The sequence below is a fragment of the Eupeodes corollae genome, chromosome 1, assembly GCF_945859685.1.
Source record: "Eupeodes corollae chromosome 1, idEupCoro1.1, whole genome shotgun sequence".
Taxonomy (NCBI): Eukaryota; Metazoa; Arthropoda; class Insecta; order Diptera; family Syrphidae; genus Eupeodes; species Eupeodes corollae.
Genome location: NC_079147.1, coordinates 82,270,066 through 82,296,821, shown reverse-complemented (window position 1 = coordinate 82,296,821; position 26,756 = coordinate 82,270,066). Strand labels below are relative to the sequence as shown.

Here is a 26,756-nt window from a genome sequence, read left to right as displayed (position 1 = left end):
CTAATTCACTTGAACACTTTTCACTTTTTTGTAACTTTATTCACTTAAGTTTGCTCTCAAAGTTATATTTTTTAAACACGATGCCAATGAGGTTTGTGACAGAGGATCCTTTTTCAAATCCCAATTCCTTGATTTTCGAATCTTATAATTGCTTTTTTTCGCAGCACTATCAATATACTCGTGCTTAGGTGGGATAATTTTCATTGGTCAAATATACTCCTTCAGATTTTATTAAAATTACCTAAAAGAATATGGGCTCATCATATTAAAACCTTCAATATTAGCAGAAGAACCTTGGATTCGAGATTCTTTTAAAATGTTTGTACATTCAAAACAATCTTCATAAAAGGCTTTAATGTAACATTTTTTTTGTTAAGCTAAACACATAGATTAAAAAATGCAATCCAATAAAATAAGTTTCAAATACACTAAAATATAAAACTAAAAAATCACTTGAGCTAAAACATTTGATAAGAAGTTCCCACGTTATCATGAGTGAGACAAGTAATTTTACAATAATTACTCAGCGTTATTACAATTATTATATTATGTATATTTATCATAATTTGTTGTAAACTTGTAAAGTCGGCCGCTTTGGCCACTTGAAAAAAAAGTTGTAGAAGTAGGTAACTATATCGAAGATAATCCAATAACGAGGCATTCCCCTCTAGATTGCTTCATTTGATTGGATTAAACATAAAATAACTAAAGATTCCAGCAATCCATCATTTGTTGCAATATCTAGGTACACACATGCTACTCTATACGTTATTTAAAAAATTATAAAACAAAAATAAAAATACAAAGACAAAGACAATATAATAAATCAAAACAACAATAAATAAATTGTGATAACACAATCAAGTTCCATATCTATCTGCTGCGTAATGATGACGTTTCATAATCGTTCTTATCGATTTAAACAAAAACAAAAAAAAAACATATTCATTTCCAAAAGAAGATAAAAATATTTTTTTATTTTAAATCAGCCAACGACGACGATTAGTTGAACCAGTAACTTTGTTGTTTCAGAATCTGTTATGGATATCACAGTGGGAACGGGAAGGGATAAAAACATAGTCAACGAATCCCCTTACTCGTTTAGCAGCAACTCAACTGAATACTTTGAAAATGAGGATCTCATAAGTAAGGACGATGACGATATGACATTTTGTATGTCGAATTATGCTAAAGAAGCCCTCAGAATGATGTTTATGATGCGATCCCATCAAATGCTAACCGATGTGATATTAGAAGTCAAACAAGAGCTCTTCCCAGCCCACAAAGTTGTATTGTGTGCTGCTAGTCCCTACTTCAAAGCCATGTTCACAGGTGGTTTAAAGGAAGCAGAAATGAAAAGAGTTCAATTGCAAGGGGTAAGATATTGATTATTGAATTTAATTGAATTAAAAAAAAAATTCAAAAGCTTAATTAATTATTTTAATTTTAGGTGTGTCCAACATCAATGTCCCGTATTATACACTTCATGTACACAGGCCAAATCCGCGTTACAGAAGTGACGGTGTGTCAGCTATTACCTGCTGCCACAATGTTCCAAGTGCCAAATGTGATAAATGCATGCTGTGTATTCCTCGAACGACAGTTGGACCCCTCGAATGCAATTGGTATTGCAAATTTTGCTGAACAACATGGATGCACAGATTTGCAGCGTAAAGCCAATATGTTCATCGAACGTCACTTTACACAAGTGCGCTAATTTGATGTTATTTTATATCTTCAATGTTTTCCATTGCAGTATATTTTGAAACTTGCAGGTCTGCCATGAAGAAGAATTCCTGCAGTTGTCTGCCATACAACTTATTGCACTGATCCGTCGTGATGAGTTGAACGTTCAAGAGGAACGTGAAGTCTACAATGCCGTCCTTAAATGGGTTAAATATGATGAAGCTAAACGTTTTCCCAAAATGCCAAGCATTCTGCGTGCCGTTAGATGTCAATTATTGACGCCCACTTTTCTCCAGGACCAAGTTAAAAACTGTGATATTTTACGAAAAGCACCTGCTTGCAAGGAGTATTTGGCTAAAATCATAAAAGATTTAACGCTACACAAGAGGCCTGCGGTGCGCGAAAGGAATCCCAATACAACACGAATGATATTCGTTGCTGGGGGTTTTTTTAGGCAATCTCTGGATATTTTAGAAGGTTATAATGTTGATGACAAAACGTGGACAACACTGCCAAATTTGAGAATACCACGTTCAGGATTGGGAGCGGCATTTCTGAAGGGAACTTTTTATGCTGTCGGTGGACGAAATAATTCAATTGGATCTTCTTATGACTCGGATTGGGTGGATAAGTACAATGCTGTGACAGAACAATGGCGACCTTGTGCTCCGATGTCGGTACCACGACATAGGGTCGGTGTTGCAGTGATGGATGAGAAGATGTATGCTGTGGGAGGCTCAGCTGGATCGGAATATCATAATTCTGTTGAATGGTAAGTTTTTATTTCTTTAAACTCTCTAAGAGACATTAAATTTTCTTTATTGGGAAGATAAATAAATTATTATCAAATTAATTAACTTTTATGTCTCTTTATTTATAATATCCAATTAATGTCCTCATATGATTTTCTTTCTATGGATCGCAATAAGTGTTAGAAGTAGTGAAGTATTAAACTTAAGGCGTACATTGAATTATAACTTTAAAATCTTGAAATTTATTAAAACCCAATTAAAGCATCGTATCAATATTGTTTTTATTTCAATATCGAAATAAATGGTAATAAATGATATTTTAATTTATAAAACATTTTTGCACAAAAGTCAATAAATTAAACGTATATACAAAAATATTATCTAATCATTATTGTGCAAAATACGCAATGAAACTTATCTTTCCTAGAAAACTTCAAATTTAATAAGATAAAGTCAATTAAACTATTAGGGGATTCCTTTAACGAATTTCAAATAAAACAAACGAAAATATTTTGATTAAACAATATTTGTTGAGTGTCCATTATCAGATGTTTATCAAAGAAGTAGGTGACAATCTGACACGTCAACAGAGAATGACTGCATTTGGGTCTGGCTCATCATTTAGTGGATTGCTTGCAGTTAGTAACTCTAAAAATAATAGAAAGGTTTAAAATTTTAAACATGCATTGTGCTACTGTACTTTAATACATTTTTGTTTATAATTTTAATAAATGTATCGTGATGCTTACATCCTAAAAACAACAACAAATAAATAAATAATATATATTTACTCTTATATGACGGGCCTACTTTCACTATCACAACTTTTACTATCAAAACAGTTGCTAGTAAAAATGTTTAAAAAAAGAAGATAAGAATTAACATTAACAACATACAATTCATTTACGTCTCTTATTCCGTAAAACAACAAGGTTTACGAAGGCAATCTACATACGCGATCTAGCGGGGTTTTCCATTGGTAGATTTGGATTTGAATATAAATTTTTTTTTCGTGGCCAATGAAACACGTTTAAAAATAGATGATTGTTCGTCATACGGTTTATTCTTTGAATTTGAGCCTAGGTTGACTCAGGTTTTAAACACAAAAAAAAAAATACTTAGGCTAATCAATTTTTAATAAGACACACACGTAAAAAAACTTATTTTAAGTTCAAATGAATGTCCTTATTACCATTCACTTTTTCTGTGAATGCACAAACCTATCTACCTACCTATTGGATGTCTTGTCTTTGCTAATAAAAGACCTTTAAAAAATTCGAAAACGAAATCAGAGTGGTTAAGGGAGATGCTCCAACCTAAATTTACAACAAACTTTCCACAACCTCTACGTATCCTAATCATAAAGAGGCACAAAGATCGGATTGGGATTCTCTTTGGCAATTGCCTCGTTAAACCTAACCTTTGATTGAAGCATATCATTTTTAGAATGTGTTAGCAACTCAGCTTTAATTACTTCTTTTCGCTGGGCAAACGGAACATTAATTGCTTATAGGTTGATAGGTTCTATAAGAAGCGCTCCACAAATCGTACTCAAATTCAAATGTTGATGTTATTTTAAGAAACATTTTATGTTCCCTCATTTAAAAGTTATTCATATTGTAGTGTATCTGCTGTAGACAACATTAATTAATTGAATACAAAATCGAACTACATAATTACTTTATTTGTTTTGGAATACAGTCACAAATAGTAAGTCATAGGTACATTTTTCTGCATTAAACACTAATTTTCGTTTGCACTTCTTTATTTGCTTACTTGAGCTTACCTACTTACTTAAGGTGGCTCTACAGTCCTTTGTGAACTAGGGCCTCACCCAACAAACTTCTCCCTCAAGCTCGGTCCCCAGCTAGATTTCTCAAGTTTCGCGGTCTAAGTTGGGTGAGGTCACTTTCCACTTGTGCGCGCCATCTGATCCGCGGTCTTCCTCTACTACGCTGTCCTGTGGGTGTGGATTCGAAGACTTTCCGGGCCGGAGCCATCTTAGTCGTTGGACTTTTACCCTTCTGGCTAAGCCATCATACGGGACCGCAGATCACACGAAGAACTTTTCTCTCTCTGCCATAGTCAATGCTTCTGTGCCGTATAGCAGGACGGGGATGAAAGAGTCTTATATAGCGACACGTTGGTCCCTCGAAACTTTACCACTCAATTGCTTTCTTAGCCCAAAGAAACAGCAAGAGTTATTCTGCGTTTGATCTCAGTGCTGGTGTTGTTTTCTGCGTTGACAGAGGAGACAAAGTCCTTGACTACCTCAGAGTTACGTCTGTCGATGGTGACGTTTTGACCAAGACGTAGGTATTGACGACGACAGCATGTAATTTGTTTTACCCTCATTAACTTTTAAACCCATTTTTGCCGCCTCTGCCTCAATACTCACAAAAGCCCCATTTATATCACTCTGAGTTCTTCCGATTATGTCAATGTCATCAGCATATGCTAGTAATTGGACAGATTTCTGAAATATGGTGCCTCTAGTGTTGACGTGTGAGCTCTGCACTAATCTTTCAAGTACGATGTTAAAAAAATTCCATGACAGTGTCTAAAACCTTTTTTGACATCGAAAGGTTCTGTTAAGTTGTTTCCAATCTTTATGGCGCAGCGTGAATTCTCCATAGTCATCCTGCACAAACGGACGGGTTTGGCAGGGATTAGACATGGCTTTATACAGCTCGTCCCTGTAGATACTGTCATTTGCGGCTTTGAAATCTATGAAAAAATGGTGGGTGTCGATTTGATGTTCTTGGATTTTTTCCAGGATTTGCCGTATTGTGAATATTTGATTGACTGTGGACTTTCCTGGTCTAAAACCACACTGATAAGGACCTATCAGGTTGTTGACGATGGGCCTTAGATGTTCATATATTACGGCAGAGATGATTTTGCAAGCAATGTCGCATGGCAAGGTTGCTGTCTAAAGAAGTTTTGGCTTTACGATCTGCGTGTTCATTCACTTTTAAATCATTGTGGCTTCAACAAATTTCCATTCATTCTTCAAGTTTAATGACGTTGTTTCTAATTTTGCTAATAAAATCAGATCAATTGTTGACGTTAACGATTGGAGCTGCATTGCCTGCGAAAATTACTGTATTGTTTTTTTAGATTTAGAAGCAATTTGCGTGGTTTTCAACCACCAAGGTTTTGGCAGTGATGATGGAAAAAAACGGTAGTAGTTTAAATGATGAAAGGAGGTTGCAAGCAAGTACCTTCTTCGCACTTGGAGCCATCAGTAAAGAGAATTTTCCAATTGTTTAAGATGAAAGGATTTAGTAACTCGTAGAAATACTAAAGATATAATACGTTTGGAGTTAAGTCTTTTTTTTTTAATCGAGCGAGATCTTTGAGAAAAGCCAAGGTGGGTGATTCTCAAAGTCCTTTCTTTTATTTTATGGTCTATGCCGATTTTCGAACAAACATCAAGGTGATGTAGATGGCTGATGGTTTTTTTTTGTGTCTTATGTCGTTTTAAGATTTTGGTGTCGTCCGAGAGAATTGGAGAGTTATAGAATACAAGTATTTTTTCTACAAGGCTTGATGTAAGGAGTTCTTTTCTTTCCTCGATTGATGAGAAACCACCCTCTGCGAAGGTATTTCTTATTGGACTGGTTCTGAAAGCTTTGAGGATGTCTCTGATTAGGATGTGATAGTGTGAATTTTCGATAGTGGCATTTTAAGAAAGTTGTCGCTTTGGAAACATATTTCAAATCAAATTAGAAAAATGAGCAAGGCAACTTCTTCAACAAAACCTGGCTTAGTCAGACCACCAAAAGCATTGAAAAGTGCTCACCGCTTTGTTGTCAATTCATTCCTGGCAGATCGGTACCTGGAAAGTCAGTGTGGAACTCTGAAATTTTTCTTACATCTTTGAGAAAAGATCATAGAACATGTTTTAAATAAACAACCACAATATTCAACTGCGGAAATTCGTGACGATGTTTTGACCGAACTACAACAGGAATTTTAATGAGGTTAATCGTCGGAAAATTTGATTTCGCCTAACTTAACCTCATAATCGAATTATTTGTCATCAAACCAAGATAGATTCCATCTCCCTGTGCAAGGTAGAATAGACGTACTGGAATGACCATTACAAGTACATGTATGTATGCAATACGGTCTACAAAACAAATGTTACTCTCCATCTGCAGGAGCATACGATAAAATGTCCTGTTCAATGGGTAGTGATCACAAACATAAGCACGCAACATAGAATTTTCGAAAGACTGTAAACCATTTCAACCGTTAAATAACTTTAATTTCCTTGATAAAACGTGAAAAGTAAATGTTGTAACATATACATTTTATAGTTGTATACTCTTCCCAATAAATTTTAAATTGCATTAAAACAAAAGCGCGGTATAAACTTAAAATATTGTTCATTTCCATTTCTAGCTATGATCCAGAGAAAGATCGTTGGACGCTGGTTCAATCAATGCATTCGAAGAGACTTGGAGTTGGTGTGGCTGTTGTCAATCGCCTGCTATATGCAATCGGTGGTTTCGATGGCAACGATCGTCTAGCAACTGTCGAATGTTATCATCCTGAGAATAATGAATGGAATTTCATTCCGCCAATGCAAGTTGGACGCAGTGGAGCAGGTAAGCATTAAAATTGAAAAGTTATTTACATAACATTTATATAATATTTAATGCAATTCTCCTTCCTAACCAGGTGTTGCTGCTATCAACCAATATATCTATGTTGTCGGTGGATTCGACGGAACTCGCCAACTGGCTTCCGTTGAACGTTACGATACCGAAAACCAAGTGTGGCAAACCATGGCCCCAGTTAAAATAGCCCGCAGTGCTTTGTCCCTGACTCCTTTCGAGGGCAAATTGTATGCCATGGGCGGATTTGATGGATCGAATTTTTTGTGCATCGTCGAAGTGTACGATCCGGAGGAGAATGTCTGGAAAGAGGGAACCCCCCTGAGTTCTGGTCGTTCGGGACATGCTTCAACTATAGTCTTCCAGCCGTCATGTGTAACGTCGCATATGGATTGTCTAGAAAACGAAGCCCTATTCAAAGACGAACCGCCATCTGGCAATGGCGGCAATGATCGCGGTGGTGGCGGTCCTTCATATGAATACCACTTATTTTCAAGTGCCTGTAGTAGTAGACAAGCCTCAATGCATCCCTTCTCTGGCAGTGGGAGCGGGGGCGCTTGCAGTAGTAATAGCGAAATGGTCAACGTCGAATCAATCCCCACAGAAACTCACAGTTCTACATTAGTCAGCCAGTCGACAGCGTCAACCGTACTGAGTCGAGGTCTTCAAAACATTTGCCTGTCCAATGGCATCGACTCCAGACTTGATGGTAGCGGAGGTGGCGTGGCAGGCGCACTTATCGTTCCAACAACACTTCCAAGGTTCAATTATATTTACAGTATAAATCCACACAGTTTGGATCAATTGAAGATCAATGAAAAAATCTGCGCTTTAGTCTTTAAAAAATGGTGCAATCGACAAAGGCATCGGCCGTGTCTATTCCGACGGATACGACAAAGTATCTTCGAGTCGCTGTGTAATAAGAATTCATGTAATAGGCAGCCGCCGCCACAAGGACTTGCGTGATAGATACTCCTCTTATCTCTCCCCAAGAGGACTATTATTTTATATTATTTCTGTTAATTTAAATATCATTCCAACAGCAAAACAAACAAACAAAATGCAACAGCTGTTTTTATGTATTCCAGCATAAATCATTTTCATCGGCTTGTGCATTCCTATTCAGTCATATTGCCAAAAATAACAACAACAACAAAAACAAAAAATCTAAATCTTCGCGCATCATCTTTACAATTAATTCTCTGTTGCAAATTATGGAAAAGAAAACGTTTTTAATTTTTGTTTAATTCAAAAAGAAAAACTTGATATTTTTTAATTGTTAAACAATATTATGTTGTTCTGAATGTATTTTTTACCTAAATTATTTTCCTGTCGAAATGTGTCTTTATTTAATTATTTAAGAATATTATTATTATAATTATGTGTACCTATGTATATAATTTTTAAGCTTTAAGGTTTATTTAAGGTTTTTACATTAAAAACAAAAACCCAATCAATTTAAGATTTAATTAAAAAAACAAAAGTAAATTTGATATTTCAAAAAAAAATTAATTTATTTTTTGGTTTGTTTTCTTGGGTTTACAATTTCCTTTGTTTTGGTGGTCGAGGAGGACTCCAGGATACGAAAGTGTTATCGGTTATCGATACTATATTGAGTCCACTCATTTGAAGGCCTTTTATAGCAGACTGAAAGTGAACATTAAAAATGGATTTATAAGATCAATTACGATAATCGTGTTTGTATATTCGGACTTACCATACGTCCGGGTCCAAGACCACGAACCTTGACTCGTATCGTCTTCCAGCCAAGCTCAACGGCTTTCTATTTCGATTCAAGAAAAAAAAAGATAAATTAATAATGAAACATTGAAGTTTAAGTTTCGTTAAATTTCTATTCTTAAATTTTAATGAATAATTCATTTGAGAGCATCCCGTTGAGCTTTGCATCGTTTATAATATGACTAACATTCCAGCCTATTGTAAGTTTTACATGGAGAAATTTTGTTTCACTTTTCCGTATAATTGTTTTTTGATAAATCTTCCTTCATGAGGTGTCATCTTTGTATATAAAATCTAAATATTAACATGGAGCAGTTTATTTTTACGTTCGCCGTAGCCGCAATAATGCTATGGAAGTTTATTATATAGTAGGTACAAAGGTATAAGTTATGAAAATAGCAATAAAACATCATGCGGCGATGTTGAAGGGTAGTAAATGTCTTAGAAAGAGAACGATAGCCTATCAATTCTTTCCAAAAGACTCAAGTTCGTTATTGGGACGCAAGCAGGGCCGGCCCCAGGCAATCTTGTGCCCTGTGCAAGATTGGTAGAAAGCGCTCCTTTTTTATATTTTCACAAGGATATTATATTTATATTTTTATATTTTCACAAGGATGTATATATGATACACAAGCATACGCCTTTCCCACATTACCCACGAGGTAGACTTTTAGTGCGTTTTTTTTTATTGAGGTATCCCAAGTAACCCTAAACCATAAAATAAAACACAGCGAAGAAAAGAGCAGAGGGGAAACGTTTAAACTTGGAAACTTACTTCTCTGGGCTTACATTTTGCAAATTCAGAAATAAGATTTTCAAAGTCTAAAGAATTTAATAATTCCTTTTCAATGCAAATTATAGATAAGCCTACCAAAAAGCGGGGATATTACGGTTAACTCTTTAAACAATTCTTCTCCATATAAATCTTTAAAACTACCTAATGTTATAACATTCTGCAAACTAAGACATGGATGATGGAGCTTCAGGAAACATATTTAGTATTTCTAGGGAACTAGCAATACGCTCGGTTAATTGAACAAACCTACCCATTAAATTTTTCACCGGAACGCATTAAAATTAAACTGTTTTTTGTATTTTATAAAACTTTTATGTTTTATTTATATTTTCTAAAACATCGAAATAAATTTGTAGGCAACAATTAAATGTAAAAATTAAAAATTTTATTTCCTAACGATTCTGCAATGTTTTTTGCCTCTTGATTTCCTATTTCCATAAGGGCTTCATGTGTTTCTTCTAAATTTGTTTTTACAAGCCTCAATACTTTTAACCTGCTCTCCATTCTAGTTTCAGAAAGGGGTTTCAAAGTAAGACTTGGAATTTTTTTTCTTTTTCCCATCTTGTTACGGAACTTGAACAAAAATTATGGTAGGGTAGGTATAAATGTCGATCTCAAGGCAACCTAGCCTGAGATCCAATTAGCGCTATAATGAAAGGGATAGATTTATAGAGAAGCTTCATAGCGATTATGTTAGAGCCACTTTGTCGCATTGAGAAAAAAGATTAGGTCTCTAATCTTTGTCTCAGATAGCTCATCAAGTTCGTGAAAGAATGCTTTTCCAAAGTATTTCATTCTAGTGTTTACCAAAGCAGGACATTTGCAGAGGATATGGATTATCGTTTCACTTTCTCTTTGGTCACTACAACTACGGTAAAAGGTGTTGTAAGAGATACCCAACTTCTCTGCGTGAAATCCTATAGGCCAATGTCCGGTACAACCCGCAACAATCCTGCCTATGTTTTGCCTTGGCCTGCATAGAAGATCGTTTGTATGGGTTTTATTATAGGTGGGCCATATCTTCCTAGATATAATGCAGTTGGGTAAATTGCTCCACCTTCGGTTTGATTCAGTTTGGCAGATAGAAAAGATTTTACCCTTCATAGCGCCAAGTGAGCTATGAAGGGCCGATCCTTGCTTGGCTAGCTCGTCAGCCCGTTCATTTCCCACGATACCACTATGGCCCGGAACCCAGATCAGGGTGACACAGAGGTTAATATTCAGGCTCGCAAGCTCATCGCGACATTGCTGGACAAATTTAGATGAGGATGTGGCCGAGTTATTGGCTTTGACACCTGCCTGACTATCTGTAAAGATAGCCGTATTTCGGTTTGGTTTGGGTTTTGTTTAAGCATCTTACATGCCTCCCTTATTGCCAGCAGTTCAGCCTGAAAAACGCTAGCAAAGTCAGAAAGCCTAAAGGATTTGGCTTCATTTAGGGACTCAGAAAAGATCCCGGAACCAACTCTGCACGCCATCTTTGAGCCGTCAGTAAAGAAACCTATCGACACGATGTCATCCTCCCAATCTTCTCTAGATGGGAAAATAACCTTAAAACCCTTACTAAGGCTCAAATTAGGAGATAATATCTGAGGGAATCAATTTGATTGTGTTGCTGTGACCATAAGGTTTTGACAACCAGGTGTTTGATTCCTTCAGCCTAATAGCGCTGCAGGAAACTATGTATTTAATAAAAAGGTCTATTGGTATTAGATCCATAATAACGTTTAAGGTGTCCGTTGGGTAAGTACGCATGGCCCCTGTGGTGCCCACGCAAGCTGTTCTCTGAACCTTCTTTAGGTTATCAATATTATAAGCTTTGCTAAGAGCAGGCCACCGCACAATCGAACTATATGTTTAGATTGGACGTACTACGGCTGTGTACGTCCATAAAATCATCTTCGACTGAAGTCCCCATTTTTTGCCGAAAGTTTTGCTGCAGGCGTAAAAGGCAACACAGGCCTTCTTTACCCGTACTTCAATATTTAATTTCCAGTTTAGTTTAGGGTCGAGTATAACTCCCAAATATTTTGCACTGGAAGACAATGATAGGATTTGACCGTTGAGTCGAGGTAACGTGAAGGGCGGTACTTTAGTTTTGGTGGTAAAGAGCAACAGTTCAATTTTACTTTTGTTAACTCCTAGTCCACAACTCGTGGCCCAGCTGCTAACTTTCTTTAAAGCTGACTCCGTGATTTCACTAATCACAGAGGTGTACTTTCCTGACACCAATAGCACCAAATCATCCGCATAGGCTACCGCCTTCACTCCACATATCTCTAATTTAACGAGAATTGTATCCATGACCAGAATCCATAGAAGAGGCGAAAGGACACTACCCTGGGTTTTCCCCTACTCACGTGTTTTGTTGCGATTGTATTGCCTAGAGTGGCTCGAATCCTCCTACCACTGAACATGGAAATAATCCATTCTCGAATGAAGTCTTCTACACCGAACTTAACGAGCGATTCCTCTATGGATTCGGTAAGGACGTTGTTAAAAGCACCTTCTATGTCTAGGAAGGTGGCAAGAGTAGATTCTTTATGATGGATTGTTTGTTCTACAGTACGCACTACCTCATGGAGGGCAGTCTCCGTAGATGTGCCCTTAAGATAAGCATGCTGAGAGCTTTCGAGAGGTCGTCCAACTAGGATTTCTCTAATATGGTAATCAAGAATGCGCTCCAAGGTTTTAAGCACAAAAGATGTTAAGCTTATTGGTCTGAAATCCTTCGCGGATTCGGGTCGTCGCCTACCCACTTTCGGGATAAAAACTACTTTGACCTGTCTCCACGACATGGGCACAGTGAGCAATAAGAAAACCTGCACGCTCTATCCATATTTTTGTAAATTTCTCACATGTTAGTTTCTATACTCATTACTCAGTGTTCAAAAAAGAAAACTTGCCCATTTGTAGTAGTAGGTGACACAGCAACCTAACCGCTCTCTTTTTTCGGAGACATTTTTTGTTGTTTTTTTGTAGATGAGAACTCACATACAGAGGTACGGGTATGGTGCATAAGAAAAAACCTGCACTATGAATAAGTATTTTGCTGTGTCATACTCTCTGTGTTAATTTTGGGACTCGGTGTACAGGAAATAAATCTTACACAAATGAGGTGGCATGGAACTTTTTTGTGTTGAGATTTTTTAATTTTTTCTCTTGTACGAACAGAGTAAAATATTTGGAAATAAGGTAAGTAGGATTTTTAGTTCTGCGATATCTTGAGTTAAAATTTCATTGAATGCAACAATGAAAGTGAGTTAGTTAGTGCGCAAGAGATAAATTAGGACAGTTATGATGGATGTTTTTTGAGATTATTTTAAAAATGCTTGTGGTTAAAAAAATGGCAAATAGTAGTAGTACATATTTTTTTTTTTTTTAATTATTCATTTCGAAGGAGACCTGCCGAACTGGACAGATAGAAAAGCAGTTGAAGCATTAATGACGTTAATAACTCCTATGAATTCAAAGCCATTAATCAAAGGACAAAGGTAGCAACCTTGAGGAACTCCCGGAATTTTAGAGATACGGTTGTCTAACGTATTATACGAGCCATGAAATAAAAAAAGGATGAAAACTAAGGGTTTTTATTTGGTGATTGATTTTATCATAGGTTTTACTTTTCATTCATTTAATTCTTTCAAGAGTTTTAGAATCAAATTCCATAAGATTGCCTATAATAATTCTGATTTTTAAAAAGCCATTCTGTTGTGAAGAAAAGATTGATCTACAATAAAAATAAAAACAGTCATAGGCAATGCTTTCGAAGAGCTTGGGAATTGAAGAAAGCTTGGCTGTAGACCTGTTAATGCATAACATCGTTTTTTTTTGTTGTGATATTTCCATGGTCAGGAAGAATAAAGGAATCTTTTAAAGATTTTTGGAATATAGTTTAAGAAATTGAAATACTAAAAATGCTGAAAGAAGTTTATATAGAGAATTAATTAATATGTGCGTCAAACCATTACTTAATGTTTTGACAAACAATAGCTTCGACGTGGGTGAGAAAGGTGCATGAGGTATCTTTTGATTAATCAAACAAATCATGATCAGGTTCTCGAAGCTGATAACTGTACGATTTTCTTAATCTTATTTCATGTTCGCTCATTCGTATATTGGCATTCTCTCTTGGAATCATCTGTAAACTATAGTAAGGAAGCTTTTAAAATTCAAAAGGATGTTTTTCGTGTACAACTAGTAATAGGGATATTTTATAAAAGTTACAAAAAAAATTACGATTTTTACACTCGGGTGGAATAGTCACAGAACAAAACTATGAACTCACCGATCCAATTGTAATGGCAGTTGCTTGAGCTGCAATGTTTGTTCCTTTTCTGGTATTCTTGAATCCCTCGATACCGCAGGATCGTATTAGTCTTATCACACCTGAAAATGATGTTCATTGAATTAAGGAACCTCTTTGAATATCACACTCACCTTTGTAGTCAGTAAATGATATAATGGTATTGTTCTTAGAAACTCGGACATTACATACTGGAAGTTCATTGAAGGGAATTCCATTGAACAATTGTGAGGCTGTTGAAGCATCGGGAAAGAATTTATCTTTCCTAAAATCAAAAAAATATTAAATAATTATTATTTTTAAATACTTTGAAATTTGAAAAGTCTTTTACTTGCTCATTAAAGTATCAATATCAATTGATCTTTCGCCGACAGTTCCCTCATCTCTTGTTGGCATAGAGGCAAGCATTTCTTTGCGATCTTCTACTTTGCATAGCAAAGCAGTAGAATGGATATTTACTTTTGGAGTAACATAACGTGGTGAAATTTTTAATATTGTTGAAAATGCTTGCCGCAAAGCCATTTTAATAGATAAATAAATAAAAAATCTACTTTAATTTTGAGACTTTTATTTAAATATAAAATAATGTGCAAAACATATGTCAGTTAAGTTACGTCACATAACATATGATTTTGACAATTCTTTGTGGTTGGATTCAGTAAATTATTTTAATTGGCAGTGTTCAGAAAATTTCTATTGACCAATGTGCATTCAATTCTGTAAAAGTAGGGCTTTAATTTTATAAGACAAATGTGATCTGTACTGTTGAATTTAAGAAGGGTTTTGATAAAAAATATAATACGCGCATACATTAACTCCACAAAGATGATCATTTTCGTCTTCATATCTCCTACAATCTGTAATTATTAAGATATTTCTTATTTCTTGTCTACTGTCTCTATCCAACTCATATTATTTCAATGTTTTGGATTCTCTTTTCTTGAGTGCAGAGGAGAGAGGAATATAAATCACCCACTAATGGTAATCTTTAAAAGAACACCATTATTATTGACCAAAGCCTACAAACATTGACCTACTAGATGGAATGCCAACATCGTGTTATTATCATCAATTCCTAAATGCTACTAGCCCTCCTGTAGGTTCAGAGGGAATCAAGAGAAACTTTTTGACTTTATTTATTATATTTTGTTGAAATATATATAAAGAGATGTCGCTGGTGTCTTTGACAAAAGCCAAGAATAAACAAATGGCGTTTGAAAATTCATTAAAAGAGGTGGAATCACTTTTAACTTGTAGATTTCCTACGAACCGTGTAAACATACAATAATTGGTACATAGTTGTCTATGAAAACAATATTAAATGTGTTAACAGAGTGGTTCTGATAATTGTTTAATTGTTAAATAGTCAAAAATGTCAGACAAAGATAAAAATTGAAACTATACATTTTTGACAACCGCAAGATTATATCATCATCAATTTTGTGACCGTTTCTTGCCAAATTTTAAAGTTAGCATTTTTCCATTCACATATTTAATAATATTGTAAGATCTAATTATCATTTTTACTTTGCCAGCATTTCGCAATTAAATAGTGTTCTAAAAATGGGTTTTTGTTCTATTTGTGCTTTTAAATCTTTTAAAGTTAAAACAATTTTAGCTCACAAGTTGCGAAGTATTTTTTAAAAAAATTATGGAACATATTCATTGCAAATGTTTATATTATTAATTACTGTCATTATCTATTTATGTTTATTCAATGTTAATATCTTTAAGCCGAATGTGTACGTACAATTTGGTATGTTTATTGATTGTATAAAATTATCTAAGAGTTTTAAATAAATTTGGATAAAGTCCTGAAGTAAGATTACAAAAAGTTGTTGTATAAAAAAAAGTTGTCAGCAATTGAGTTAACTTTTGGATGCAACTACAAATTACCTTTAACAAATTTGTATGGCATTGAACGCATTCATTGATTGTTTCTTTGTACTCGTTACTTTGAGAGTTTGACATTTCAAAACATAAACTTCAAATTCAAACATCAAATAATTTGTTCTTTTTCACGTGTTCTCCCTTGCTGTGTGTATTTTTTAACAAATTCTTCGACAAAAATGGCTTTAAAACGTTTAAAAAGTAAATATTTAAAAATAAACTATAATGAATTTTAAAAGATTAACTAATTTCTGTTTTGTTTAGCTAAAAAATCCAAACGACTAACATGTCAAATGAAACATAAAATCGAAAAGAAAGTCCGTGAACACACGAGAAAACTTCGTAGGGATTCGAAGAAAAAAGCCAAAACAGGCAGCAAGAAACAGAAACTTATTCAAATTCCAAATATTTGTCCATTTAAAGAGGATATCTTAAAAGAAGTTGAAGAAGCTAAAAAACGCCAGGAAGAGGAGAAACAACGTCGTCGTGAGCAACAAAGATTGGAACGAAGTCAAAATAAGTTCGCCACATTGGAGTCAATGGTCGAGGATGCTGATATGCGTGGAACAGTCCATACCATTATGCATGAGAATGATGTTAAAACAGAAGGAGTAGGTCTTTCATTTGAATTTGTTTTTGATATGTACTAATTTTCTATATTTTTGATCTGGTGTTGTCTATAGAAGCAGTATAAGAGTGCAGCTACCAAAGAGAACTCATTGAAAGCTTATTTCAAGGAATTTAAGAAAGTCATCGAGAATGCTGATGTTATTTTGGAAGTTGTCGATGTCAGGTATGAGATTCTTGAGGAATATTTACTTTTATAATCTAAGAGAGTTTTAAACTTACTAACTACATTCTAACGCATTTATCTCTATAAATCTGTTACAATAAGTTAAAAGGGCCTTAACCGACATAAGCACCGTTTAATTTCATTTGATCAGGGTCCAGCTAATAGAAGTTAAATTTAAAAAATATTTAAGGCGGATGTTATCTATCTCGACCCCAACAGAAAACATATTTTTTGGAAATGGTTTGTGGAAGTGTAATGAAATGATGATTAAATTAATTTAAACATACGACTTAAATTTATCTACATTACATTAGATACTTAAAACAAAATAATCAAGACACTGGAAAAGAAATTCATTCTACAGTATGTTCCCCACATGAGATCCTTTGAGGAACTTAGGTATTTAGGAGACGATAGCATAATCTAGACTTTGAGTCAGAGGTGGGTACACCCTTATACACATATAAAAACAAAGCCAACTGAAGAAAATTAGATTCTTGTTTTGTACTTATTTCAAGAATTGATTAAACTTATAGCTATTAGTCCGAAAAAGCAACGGAAAAGAAAGATGCGGAAACATATCGAAACCTACTACGTCCTTTTGTCATGTGTTGCCTTTTTTCTGTTGTTCTTTCTCCTCTGTCCTTCTGTCATTTATTAATCCCTTGTGTTGGATCACCTTATATACATATATACAGTAACTCACATTATCGATCGAATTTGAGCCACTCTTTTAAAACGTTTCACAAAAAGTTACTAGGTATATGAGAGTGCAGGAATATTTTGCACATGATTTGCTAGGGGTAAAGAAGCTTAATGATTTACCAATGAAAAAAAATTAATCAAAATAAAAAAGGTTTAAAAATTAAAGAAATAAGCCGGTTTTTAAAGGAAAGTATAAAAAAAAAACTATTGAAGGAACATAATACGCATAGAGAAATCTCGAATAAACTAAAATTTTCAATAAGTACTGTTTTAACTTTTTTTAAGTAAATGTTTTAGACTGGCCAGTCCCGGATCTGAACTCTATTGAACATCTTTGGGGGATCCTTAAACGCAGGATTTCCTCTTGGGATCATTGCGCCAGATCTATAGATGAAGTATGGCAAAGAGTGGAAACTGAGTGGCAAAATATTAGCATAGACGAATGTGTAACGAGCCGCTTTGCCTGTGTGGGGTCGTGACTTGGCTTAATTGAACCCCTAGCTCAGCGGTTTCGAAGGTTCTTCGACCCAGGACTCATCACAAAAAATAAAACCAGTCTAGCATCCCAGTGGTAGTGATGCGCGAGATATTTACCTTAAACCCTCCCTACCTGGTTGTCTTCCTCGCTAAGAACGATCTCATTCTCGGCTTCTTTTCCTTACCACTTCTTCCCCGTTTCACCCTCACTCTCTCATCCCTTTAGAAAAAAAAACTTAAGCCATCATCTTCATGGTTTTAGGGTTCATAAAAAATCCATATCATTCCTTTTTAAATAACAAAATATTTTATTGAAATATTTAAATTTTAAAAGGCTTTAATCTTACTTATAAAATGTATACATACATATGTATATGCATGTAGGGAAAATTAAATTTAAATTTTACACAAAAATTAATTTATCATTCAAAATTTGTATTTATTTTACAAACTAAATAAATTAAGTGGCAATCATATGCCATTCAAGCGAAATCTATAATTGATTCGATAAAAAATCGTCTTCCATTTTATTAAAAAAATTGGATCTTCAAGATCTCTTTTACTTCTTTGTTCTTTTGAAATCTCAACTCCCCTTTATGCGGAACCCGCCTCTTTATTTGAAGGTATATGTACATATATATGCATATCTTTTCTTATATGTAGGAACACTTTCGCTTTAATTCGTATATACGTATATGTATAAAAAATGAAATAGAACCAACTTACCCCGTTCTTCTGCTGTAGTGGCCACTGCTGCTGGAAGGTTGGGTCGATGAATGGTAAATATATGTATGTACGAATTTGTTCACTTTTACTTAACTTAAAACAAAGTAAATTAAACTAATTTATTATTACGTTTCACGGAACGTATCTAATCAAAAGATTTTCGTATTTGAATAACGATATTCACCACAAATTTAATTTAAAACGAAAGTTGTTAAATTTTAAAACAAAAATAGTTTAACTTTAAACAAAACTATATGTATTAATAATGGGCTTCGAACTGAAGTAAGTTTAACTGCGGTTTTTTTTGTCGGCGCCTAGCCACTCTAGGCTACCGGGCTTCTATAGCTTAGATGTGCTGAATGCTGATGATGAGTAAGGCCACGCAATCCTGTTGAGATTCTTTGTAATTGTATCCTTTTTCAGGAAAACCTTGTAGAACTTTAATATGTATTGTATCCTTCAGGATACTTTCGGGAGCTTGGTGGTTGGATAATTAATTCCCTTTTAGTTTGTGGCACACCAAATGTAATTTTTTTAAAAAAAACAAATTTACGTAAAAAAAACTTTTAACATTTGTTTAGCAAAAATAATTAGAATAGAAAAATAAAAGAATTAGAACGTATTGTTCACGAATTTACTTTTAGTCATATGACCGAGTGCTTTTTATTAGAGGATGTTTCTCTCCGACTAATATATTTGAAAAAGGTCTAGGCTTCCTAGCCAACCTGCGGACTACCCATTTTCGTATATTAGAGAAAAGCTCCTATCCCGTTGATGGTTCTCCACTTCACCAACACACAAATCCCAGTTTTTATCTCATGCTTCTGAATCAGCGCGGATTGGTCTCTTTTTGTAAAGTGGAAATGTTGATTCTTAGAAAATCTACTCAACCTAAGCTTCCTAACCAACATTTCCACTTACCGCTGATCCGGATCAGATCATGGTGATAATAAAACGCGGCTATTTTCTTAAGGTCCTAAAAAAATAATGGGCAAAAGTGAGTTCTAAAGTATGCGAAAAACTTTTCGCAATGATGTAATGATGTAGTAGGGCTAAGTTTTATAGCGATATATGTCTCGTTTGTAGTCAATAGGTAGGTCAAAATGCTCATTTTCCTTTATAAATAAGAAGAAAGTTCAGTAGTTTATTATTACTAGGCTGGTTAACAAAATACACACATAAAATACTTGACACCAGAAAATACTTTTTCAAAGAAATTTGTTATCCTGAATTGTTTTGTTATTTCAGGGATCATGACGAAATCTAGAATGCCAAAAATCTCGAATGCCGAAAATCTCGAAAATAAAAAAAAATTATCTAGATCGCAAAAATCCCGAATCCGTAAAAATCCAGAATTAACAAAAATCTTGAAAGACTCTATCTAGAAAAAAATCTAGAAAAAAATAAAAATTCGAGATAGAAAAAAATCTCGAAAAAAAATAAAAATTCCAAATTTTTTTTGTTACAGTTAAAACTCAATAAAAAACAAATACATCAGTTTCAAAAATTAAATGGGGTGGCGCAACAGTCCGTTGTGAACCAGGGCCTAGTGACTTACAACTCTCAACCATTCCTGTGTGCGAGTAGTGTTGTCAGGAATGGAAGGGACCTACAATTAATCGCCGAATCCGAACGGCTAGTTTGAGAAAGCTCTTTTTCATAACAAGAATTACTCTTCAAGGATTTGTCAATTTCTCGCAAGAGGCAGTACCCGCGAAAATTATTTTTTTTTTTAAATTAAGGTGGCACAGGCAGGGATTGAACCCAGATCCCTTGCATGACAGTCCAACGCACTAACCATCATGCTACGGGTACTACCCACCACGGGTTTACCCAATATTTTATTTTCTGTGAAGAAAAATAGTTGCAAACAATAAGAAAGGTGCATGTATAGCAATGTGTAGTTGTATGATTGAGATTTTTACTTGGCAACTTTAAGTTTGTTAAGGAGAAGTAAGTTATCCAGATAATTAATTTCTAGATATCGTGGTAGACTCGTTATCTCATCTTATAATTTCTGTATCAGGCTAGCGTAAAAGGAAACGTATTTCTTAACAAAACTTTGTACGATGATATCACAAAGTACAAATCTTTATCTTCTAAACACAGTTTATATCATTACCAACGACTAATCATATAGAGTCCATTTGACTCTATCTTAAGTTTTGCAAAACCTTTATTGTCATTCTTTTATGCTTTTAGATTATTTTTACATTCTTCTCAGCACATTTCAAAAACTTGAGGTTATTACTTAAAGACTATGAATTCATAATTAAAGGGTGATAGGCTATAGGAAAGTTTTTCAAAAAAAAAAAACACAACAATTTTATAAAAATGCATGAAATCTTTATTTGAATCGATAGTATGGTCCATATAATTTAATGTTTGAAGATTATTTCATTCAAATGTTGACCTTGACTGCGCCTCAAATGGTCCATCCGCTTAGTCCAATTTTGGCTTTCCGACATTTCGGCCGGTATCTCACGAATAAACGCTTCAATGTTGTTTTACAATGCGTCAATTGAAGCAGGCTTGTCTGTATAGACATGAGCTTTAACATAGCCCATATAGGCAGCCAATTGAACGGTCCCGAACGTGAAATAAAATGTTCAGCGAATTCGCCTCACAATAAGTCCATTATAGCGCGAGCTGTGTGGCATGTGGTACCACCGTCTTGTTGTAATCACATGTCATGCAAGTCAAGCTCTTGTATTTTGGGCAAAAAAGGTGATTATCATCTCACGGTAGCGCTCACCATTCGCATCATCTTTGAAGAACTACGGTCCAATGATGCCACCAGCCCACAAACCGCACCAAACTGTGATTTTTTCTAGAAGCATTGGTAACTATTGCAATGCTTCTGGCTGATATTCACTCCAAAATCGACAATTCTGCTTATTTACGTGCATGTATTTGCATGCATTTATGATGTGATGTTCAAGCTAGATTCAAGGCCATCAAAACACTTGAATATCTGCTATATAGCCTTTTGCCCATTATTATTACCATCTCTTGTGACCGAAGATTAAGCTAGCAGACAAAATCGGACAAAAAAATATTTTTTGATCAAGAAAATTCAACAAAATAAAATAAAAGAAACAAAAAAATAATTATGTTTTTAAACTCAAAGAAATAATTTCTGTAGATATTTTAACATAAACAAATAAGGGAGAAAAGTCCCTGAAGGTTCAAATTCGAGGAAACGAAAATCGTGCGGAAGTAAAACTCCTTAAGAGACCGATTTGGAAATAACCAACTTTCAAAATTCCAGAAACTTTTTATGTTTGACAAAAAATACCTAAAATGAAGCTGAAAATGAGTTTCAGGGTTTGCAATGAATAAACAAACATTTTCAAAGGCATGTTAAGTTAATGTAAAAAAATATTCAAAACATTTATTTCCGATATGCAAAAAAGAAATTATTATGACGATTTCTTATCCCTTAATATTGTTTTCTCCTTTTCAGACAAGATTTTGTTAAAAAAATTATTTTTTTTCTTCTATATTTTGGAAATACGCTTCAGATCATTACACTTTTTTTTTGTTTTTTTAAACCCCGCAAAATATTTTGCCTATCTTCTCTGATTGGACCCTGTTTTTGATCAAATTTTCCCATGCCTCAAAACGATGGCGTTGTTCTATGTTTATTTAAAGAATTTACTGCTTTTTGCCCTCGTTCCTGTATGTCCAATGAAGAAAAACGTTGTTGTACTAGGCTAGCTCATTCTGTGCAATGACACATCCCATCGGTATTTTTATACTCAGTCCTTTATGATATATGTCACAGTTCTTAGTTCTAAGCTCATCGAAATTCCCACCGTTTTAATTCCAAGATTATTACGCCAGATGAATCTCTGAACCTAAAGCCTATGTAGCACTACAAGGTTACTGCCGACTGAGAAAAAATTCATTCGATATTGTTGAATAGGACCTATCAACATGGCCCTTGGCAAACTTTTACCAATTTAATTTTTGGGATATGTTCCACGTTCTTGTGTTCCTTAACTAAGATTAATAACGAATGACAAAAGCTACTCTTGGAAGGTTTGCGGATTTTTTGGATTCAATTGCAAATTTGTGTTCTTCATAAGCTTCGTTATTTTAATAAAGACGAACCTACTCCTAAGTTTTACCATTTGGTTATGTACAATTCAAGACGATGAACAAAACAAAAACTTTGTCCGCCTATCGAATTGCTTTGCAAAAACACCAAATACGCAGCAAGAGTTCTGAGCTAGAAAATAACTTAGGGCACCTGAACTATATTTAAAAAAGAGCACTTATCACTGATTCATTTTATTTAAACTCCGTCTTAATATGTCTCTTGTCCCACAATCAAGAGAATACTCTGAAATTCTATTGGCGTATTAATGAATTCAAAACCGAAAACTTCTTTGCAAGCCTCACTTCTTTTTTTAATGCTCGGGCATAATAAGTATACTAAGAACCCCTTCCCTGCGAGCTCAGTGTAAAACTAAACACTTATCATCATCATATATACCCATAATAAATCACTTAATAACTAACTAAGACTCATTAGTCGACAGTTACAAATATAAAAATATAATAAAAAAAAACATCTATACAGAGATCCTCTTGGAACACGTTGCACTGAAGTCGAACGTGCTGTTAAATCAGCCCCCGGAAACAAGCGTTTAGTTCTCATTCTAAACAAGGCTGATTTGGTGCCAAAAGAAAATCTAAATAGCTGGATTAAATATTTCCGCAAACTTGGCCCTGTTACAGCATTCAAAGCATCCACTCAAGATCAGTCGTCGAAGCTTGGCCGACGTAAATTGCATCAGACAATTAACACCGAAAAGGCGATGCAAGGTTCTGTTTGTGTTGGAGCTGAACTTCTTATGTCCATGTTGGCAAACTATTGTCGCAACAAAGGCATTAAGACTTCAATTCGGGTCGGAGTTGTGGGTATTCCAAATGTTGGAAAGAGTTCTATCATCAATTCTTTGACCAGAGGCAAAGCTTGCTCTGTGGGATGTACTCCTGGTGTAACAAAGTAAGTACAACACATTTTAAAAACAGCGTCAGAGAAAAACCCTTTCTCCTTTCCTTTCTAGAGCTATGCAAGAAGTTGAACTTGACTCAAAAATAAAGCTTATTGACTGTCCCGGTATTGTCTTCTCTACCGGCCATGATCCATCTGGAAATCATGTGCCTGCTGTCTTGAAAAATGCTCAACGTGTTGGTGATGTCAAGGATCCCTTTACTATTGCCGAGAGCGTTTTGAAACGTGCCAGTAAGGAATACTTTTGTAAATTGTACGATGTGAGCGAATATGAGACTTTTGAAGAGTTCTTTGCCAAGAAAGCTGCTCGCATGGGTAAAGTCAAATATTTTGGGTTTAAAACTTTCTGTCTAAATAAAAACGATCTTTTTTGAAGGTAAATTCTTGAAGAGAGGAGTCCCAGATGTTGTGGCAGCAGCTCGAAGTGTTCTCAATGATTGGAACAGTGGCAAGATCAAGTACTGTACTCAGCCACCAGAAGTGCCAGACACTGAGTCAGCCCATATTAGTGCCTCAATTGTCCACTCAGAAGCCAAGGAATTTGATATCGAAAATTTCGAGGCGATGGAGACAGATATTTTGAATACTTTCGATGTTAAGAAAGAGGATGTCATGGAAATCACATCGACTGGACCCGTTGAATACCGACCACCAACAGAAGATGCTCCATCTAATGAAGCAGCTATTGATGAATCGGAGCCTAGAGGCAAGAAGCGAAAATTGGACGAAGGTAATGAACGCAAACGCAAAATTGACCCAACAATGGAATTAGAAGGTAAGCATGTCTTTTTTTTTTTAAGTTTAGAATGATTTAGGATTAATATTTTGTATTATTTCAGGAAATCAAACACTTAACAAAAACCTGAAGGAACTGCAAAAGCGAAAGAAGAAACAAGGAATAAGGAGCGAAAAGAAAATATCAAAGGTTGCCGATGTTTTGGAGAATTTCTCATTGAACACGAGTGATGATAAATATGACTTTGACACGGATTATGTTGTCAAAGAATAATAATTGCTCGTTTTCTTTTTTTTTAATTTCTTATTTTGTGATGGAATACTTGTTGCAAAAGTACTCCTTAGGCTTGTTTAAGTGAATTTTACATCTATGTACATAAAATTTAATAAATATTTGTATTATCTGAGTCAAATATTATTTCTTTTTATTTTTATTCAGTCTCATATTGATTTCGAAAATATAATGAAATAAGATTAATATTCTCTTTGTTTTAGAACAACAGAAAGCTGTCTTCAAATAAATAAGATTTGGGGAAAGTTTTTTTCTACCCAATATTGGTAATGTAAATGACACTCACAAGTTTCTGTTAGAATTGATTACTTACTTAGGTCCACAGATTTATGTATAAGGTCCGTGGGTGATTCCTAGCAGTACATAGGTTGTCAACTACCCCTTCACGCCATAGTCTGCGTTTTCCGGCGATGTGTTTGAGCTACCTCTAGCTTTTCCCCTAGTCTCGGTGTTTTCTGCCTTCTTAAGTGAGTTGATTCTACTTGCAGTACAGGAGCCTGATCATGGGATTCGCGGCGAATCGTTTAGCTAGGGAGTTGCTATTTTTCAATTAATGCTTTCTCCTTCTTCGTTTTGAATTCGACCAATTAACGAATTCGAAGGCGAATTTGAAATGTCATAATGTTTGTTGGCGAGTTAAAATCCAACAGCTTTCTATTGGCGGATTCAAAGGCGAAAGAGTGTTTGTTATTGTTCACTGTTCGATTTCGTAGAATCTTTCTTGATTGTAATTATATTAAAATGTGAGTTAGCTTTATTTTAATTTTCTAATAATTTATCCACAATCCTAAATAAAATATAAAATTTAGAATAAATTACCACAAATTTCACAACTTCAATTAAAGCAAAACATAATTTGTGGAAAGCTGTCAAATCACTGGAATATAGGAAGAAAAAGTCAAACTAAAAGTGTCAAATCATTGAAATATAAGAAGAACTATATTCGCTTCACCGCGAATTCGTTAATGAGAAAATACGACGCTAGTCGAATTTGAAAATTCGAATTAAAAACGATCCATCGCAAACATCATAATTAGGCCCCAGCAGGCAATGCAGTAATTTTCTTTTCGAACGTTTGCCTTCGGATAATAGTGTGTCAATGTTATCCTGACCGTTATCCTATTGTATTGATTAGTGTCGAATAACAAATTTGCAAGGGAATTTGACTGTCATTGTGCAGGTTCAGGCGACATAAGGGACTTGAAAGTAAGGTAAGTTTCTAGGATCTGATTGGCCAGCTGCCAAAAACTTGCGTTCCAATTAAGGCAACTTTGTTGGAAAGTTGACTCAAAAGTTAGTTAAGAAAAATCTCCCTAACTATCAAGTCAAGTCTACTCATGTCAAAATGACAGTTGATCATGTTTTTTCCTTCAACTGAAAGCTGAACTTTTCTACTCTATGATGAAAATAATATTTTTATTTTTAAAATCATGAAATGAAAATAAAAATAAAAATGAACCAGCATAGTGTTCAAATATGCGTTTCGCCCCGGTGCAATGCACTGTGGTTCCACCGAAGGCCAAAATTATAAAAAAATTGCTGTAGCGATTATTACATTAAACGGTTAAAATGAGCTGAGAACATTCCAAACTAAATAGAAATAGAAAAGGAAAAACCGTTACATTTTTATCTTCAGAGTAATCACATTGCAAATACATGGCATTTGAGTTTTATTGCTCTAAGAGTAATTGCGACTGCATTTGTTTAATCAATTTGTTTGTATCTGTGGGTTTTTTTTTTTTGTAATGGATATATTGGTGAAAGGTAAGATATTTGTTGTTTATTTTTTATGATTCACTTTTCGACTGAGTATAAGAGTTAATAAATTGGGTCTAAATAAAAAAGAAATAAAAATAAAATAGCTTAATATTGTTTGTTTTAAACTTTTAACTGTTACGCCCCGTTACGCCCCCACAAAGTTGTATATTACCAAAAAGGTAATTTCATGTACTTTTTAATATACGTTGACTTAGCTGCGATTACTTGCGAATTCACTTTTAATTAATTTTTGAGCCACCTAAAGTCTCATTTTTTGTATTTCAGGGAACTTAACTAAAAGTCTCATTTAGAAGAATGTTTGTGCTTCAGCATTGGTTAAATGCTAATGGAACCGAAAAAAAATAAGTCCATTCAATATACGATATCATTTCCAAGTCCTTACATGACATTCGAAATGCAGATTATAAAGTATTGGTAACTAGAATCGT

At 34.6% G+C, this 26,756-nt stretch overlaps 3 protein-coding genes across 6 annotated transcripts in view; 2 read left to right on the top strand and 1 right to left on the bottom strand.

The window, feature by feature from the left end:
• The window catches only part of LOC129938671 (kelch-like ECH-associated protein 1), a 33,810-nt gene extending 25,239 nt beyond the window's left edge, over positions 1-8,571 (top strand). For all 4 annotated transcript variants that reach the window (XM_056046637.1, XM_056046555.1, XM_056046388.1 and 1 more), the window contains exons 2-6: positions 1,033-1,376; positions 1,451-1,708; positions 1,776-2,458; positions 6,849-7,054; positions 7,128-8,571. In XM_056046637.1, coding sequence (XP_055902612.1) covers positions 1,041-1,376; positions 1,451-1,708; positions 1,776-2,458; positions 6,849-7,054; positions 7,128-8,029 — 2,385 coding nt within the window. In that variant the 5' untranslated portion in view covers positions 1,033-1,040 and the 3' untranslated portion in view covers positions 8,030-8,571. The remainder of the gene's footprint in view (positions 1-1,032; positions 1,377-1,450; positions 1,709-1,775; positions 2,459-6,848; positions 7,055-7,127) is intronic.
• Positions 8,548-14,535, bottom strand: LOC129938898 (30S ribosomal protein S11). Its single transcript, XM_056046759.1, has 5 exons — positions 14,237-14,535; positions 14,040-14,170; positions 13,888-13,988; positions 8,781-8,846; positions 8,548-8,710 (listed from the first exon to the last, which is right to left on the bottom strand). The coding sequence occupies exons 1-5, from the start codon at positions 14,425-14,427 to the stop codon at positions 8,603-8,605; spliced, it is 597 nt and encodes a 198-aa protein (XP_055902734.1). The 5' UTR covers positions 14,428-14,535; the 3' UTR covers positions 8,548-8,602.
• A 1,363-nt stretch (positions 14,536-15,898) lies between these two features.
• On the top strand, positions 15,899-24,670 carry LOC129938588 (guanine nucleotide-binding protein-like 3 homolog). The gene is made up of 7 exons (XM_056046277.1): positions 15,899-15,996; positions 16,060-16,406; positions 16,479-16,588; positions 23,085-23,513; positions 23,575-23,837; positions 23,899-24,297; positions 24,362-24,670. The coding sequence occupies exons 1-7, from the start codon at positions 15,975-15,977 to the stop codon at positions 24,529-24,531; spliced, it is 1,740 nt and encodes a 579-aa protein (XP_055902252.1). The 5' UTR covers positions 15,899-15,974; the 3' UTR covers positions 24,532-24,670.
• Positions 24,671-26,756: the final 2,086 nt, after the last annotated feature.

Bases quoted from the DNA above. Each gene is read 5' to 3' on its own strand.
- LOC129938588 (XM_056046277.1), top strand. From the start codon at position 15,975: ATGGCTTTAAAACGTTTAAAAA. The intron at 15,997-16,059 runs GTAAATATTTAA...TGTTTTGTTTAG, and splicing joins GGCTTTAAAACGTTTAAAAA to CTAAAAAATCCAAACGACTA. The intron at 16,589-23,084 runs GTATGAGATTCT...ACATCTATACAG, and splicing joins TTGGAAGTTGTCGATGTCAG to AGATCCTCTTGGAACACGTT.
- LOC129938898 (XM_056046759.1), bottom strand. From the start codon at position 14,427: ATGGCTTTGCGGCAAGCATTTTCAACAATATTAAAAATTTCACCACGT. The intron at 13,989-14,039 runs GTGAGTGTGATA...CATCATTTTCAG, and splicing joins ATCATTTACTGACTACAAAG to GTGTGATAAGACTAATACGA. The intron at 8,711-8,780 runs GTAAGTCCGAAT...GTTCACTTTCAG, and splicing joins GTCTTGGACCCGGACGTATG to TCTGCTATAAAAGGCCTTCA.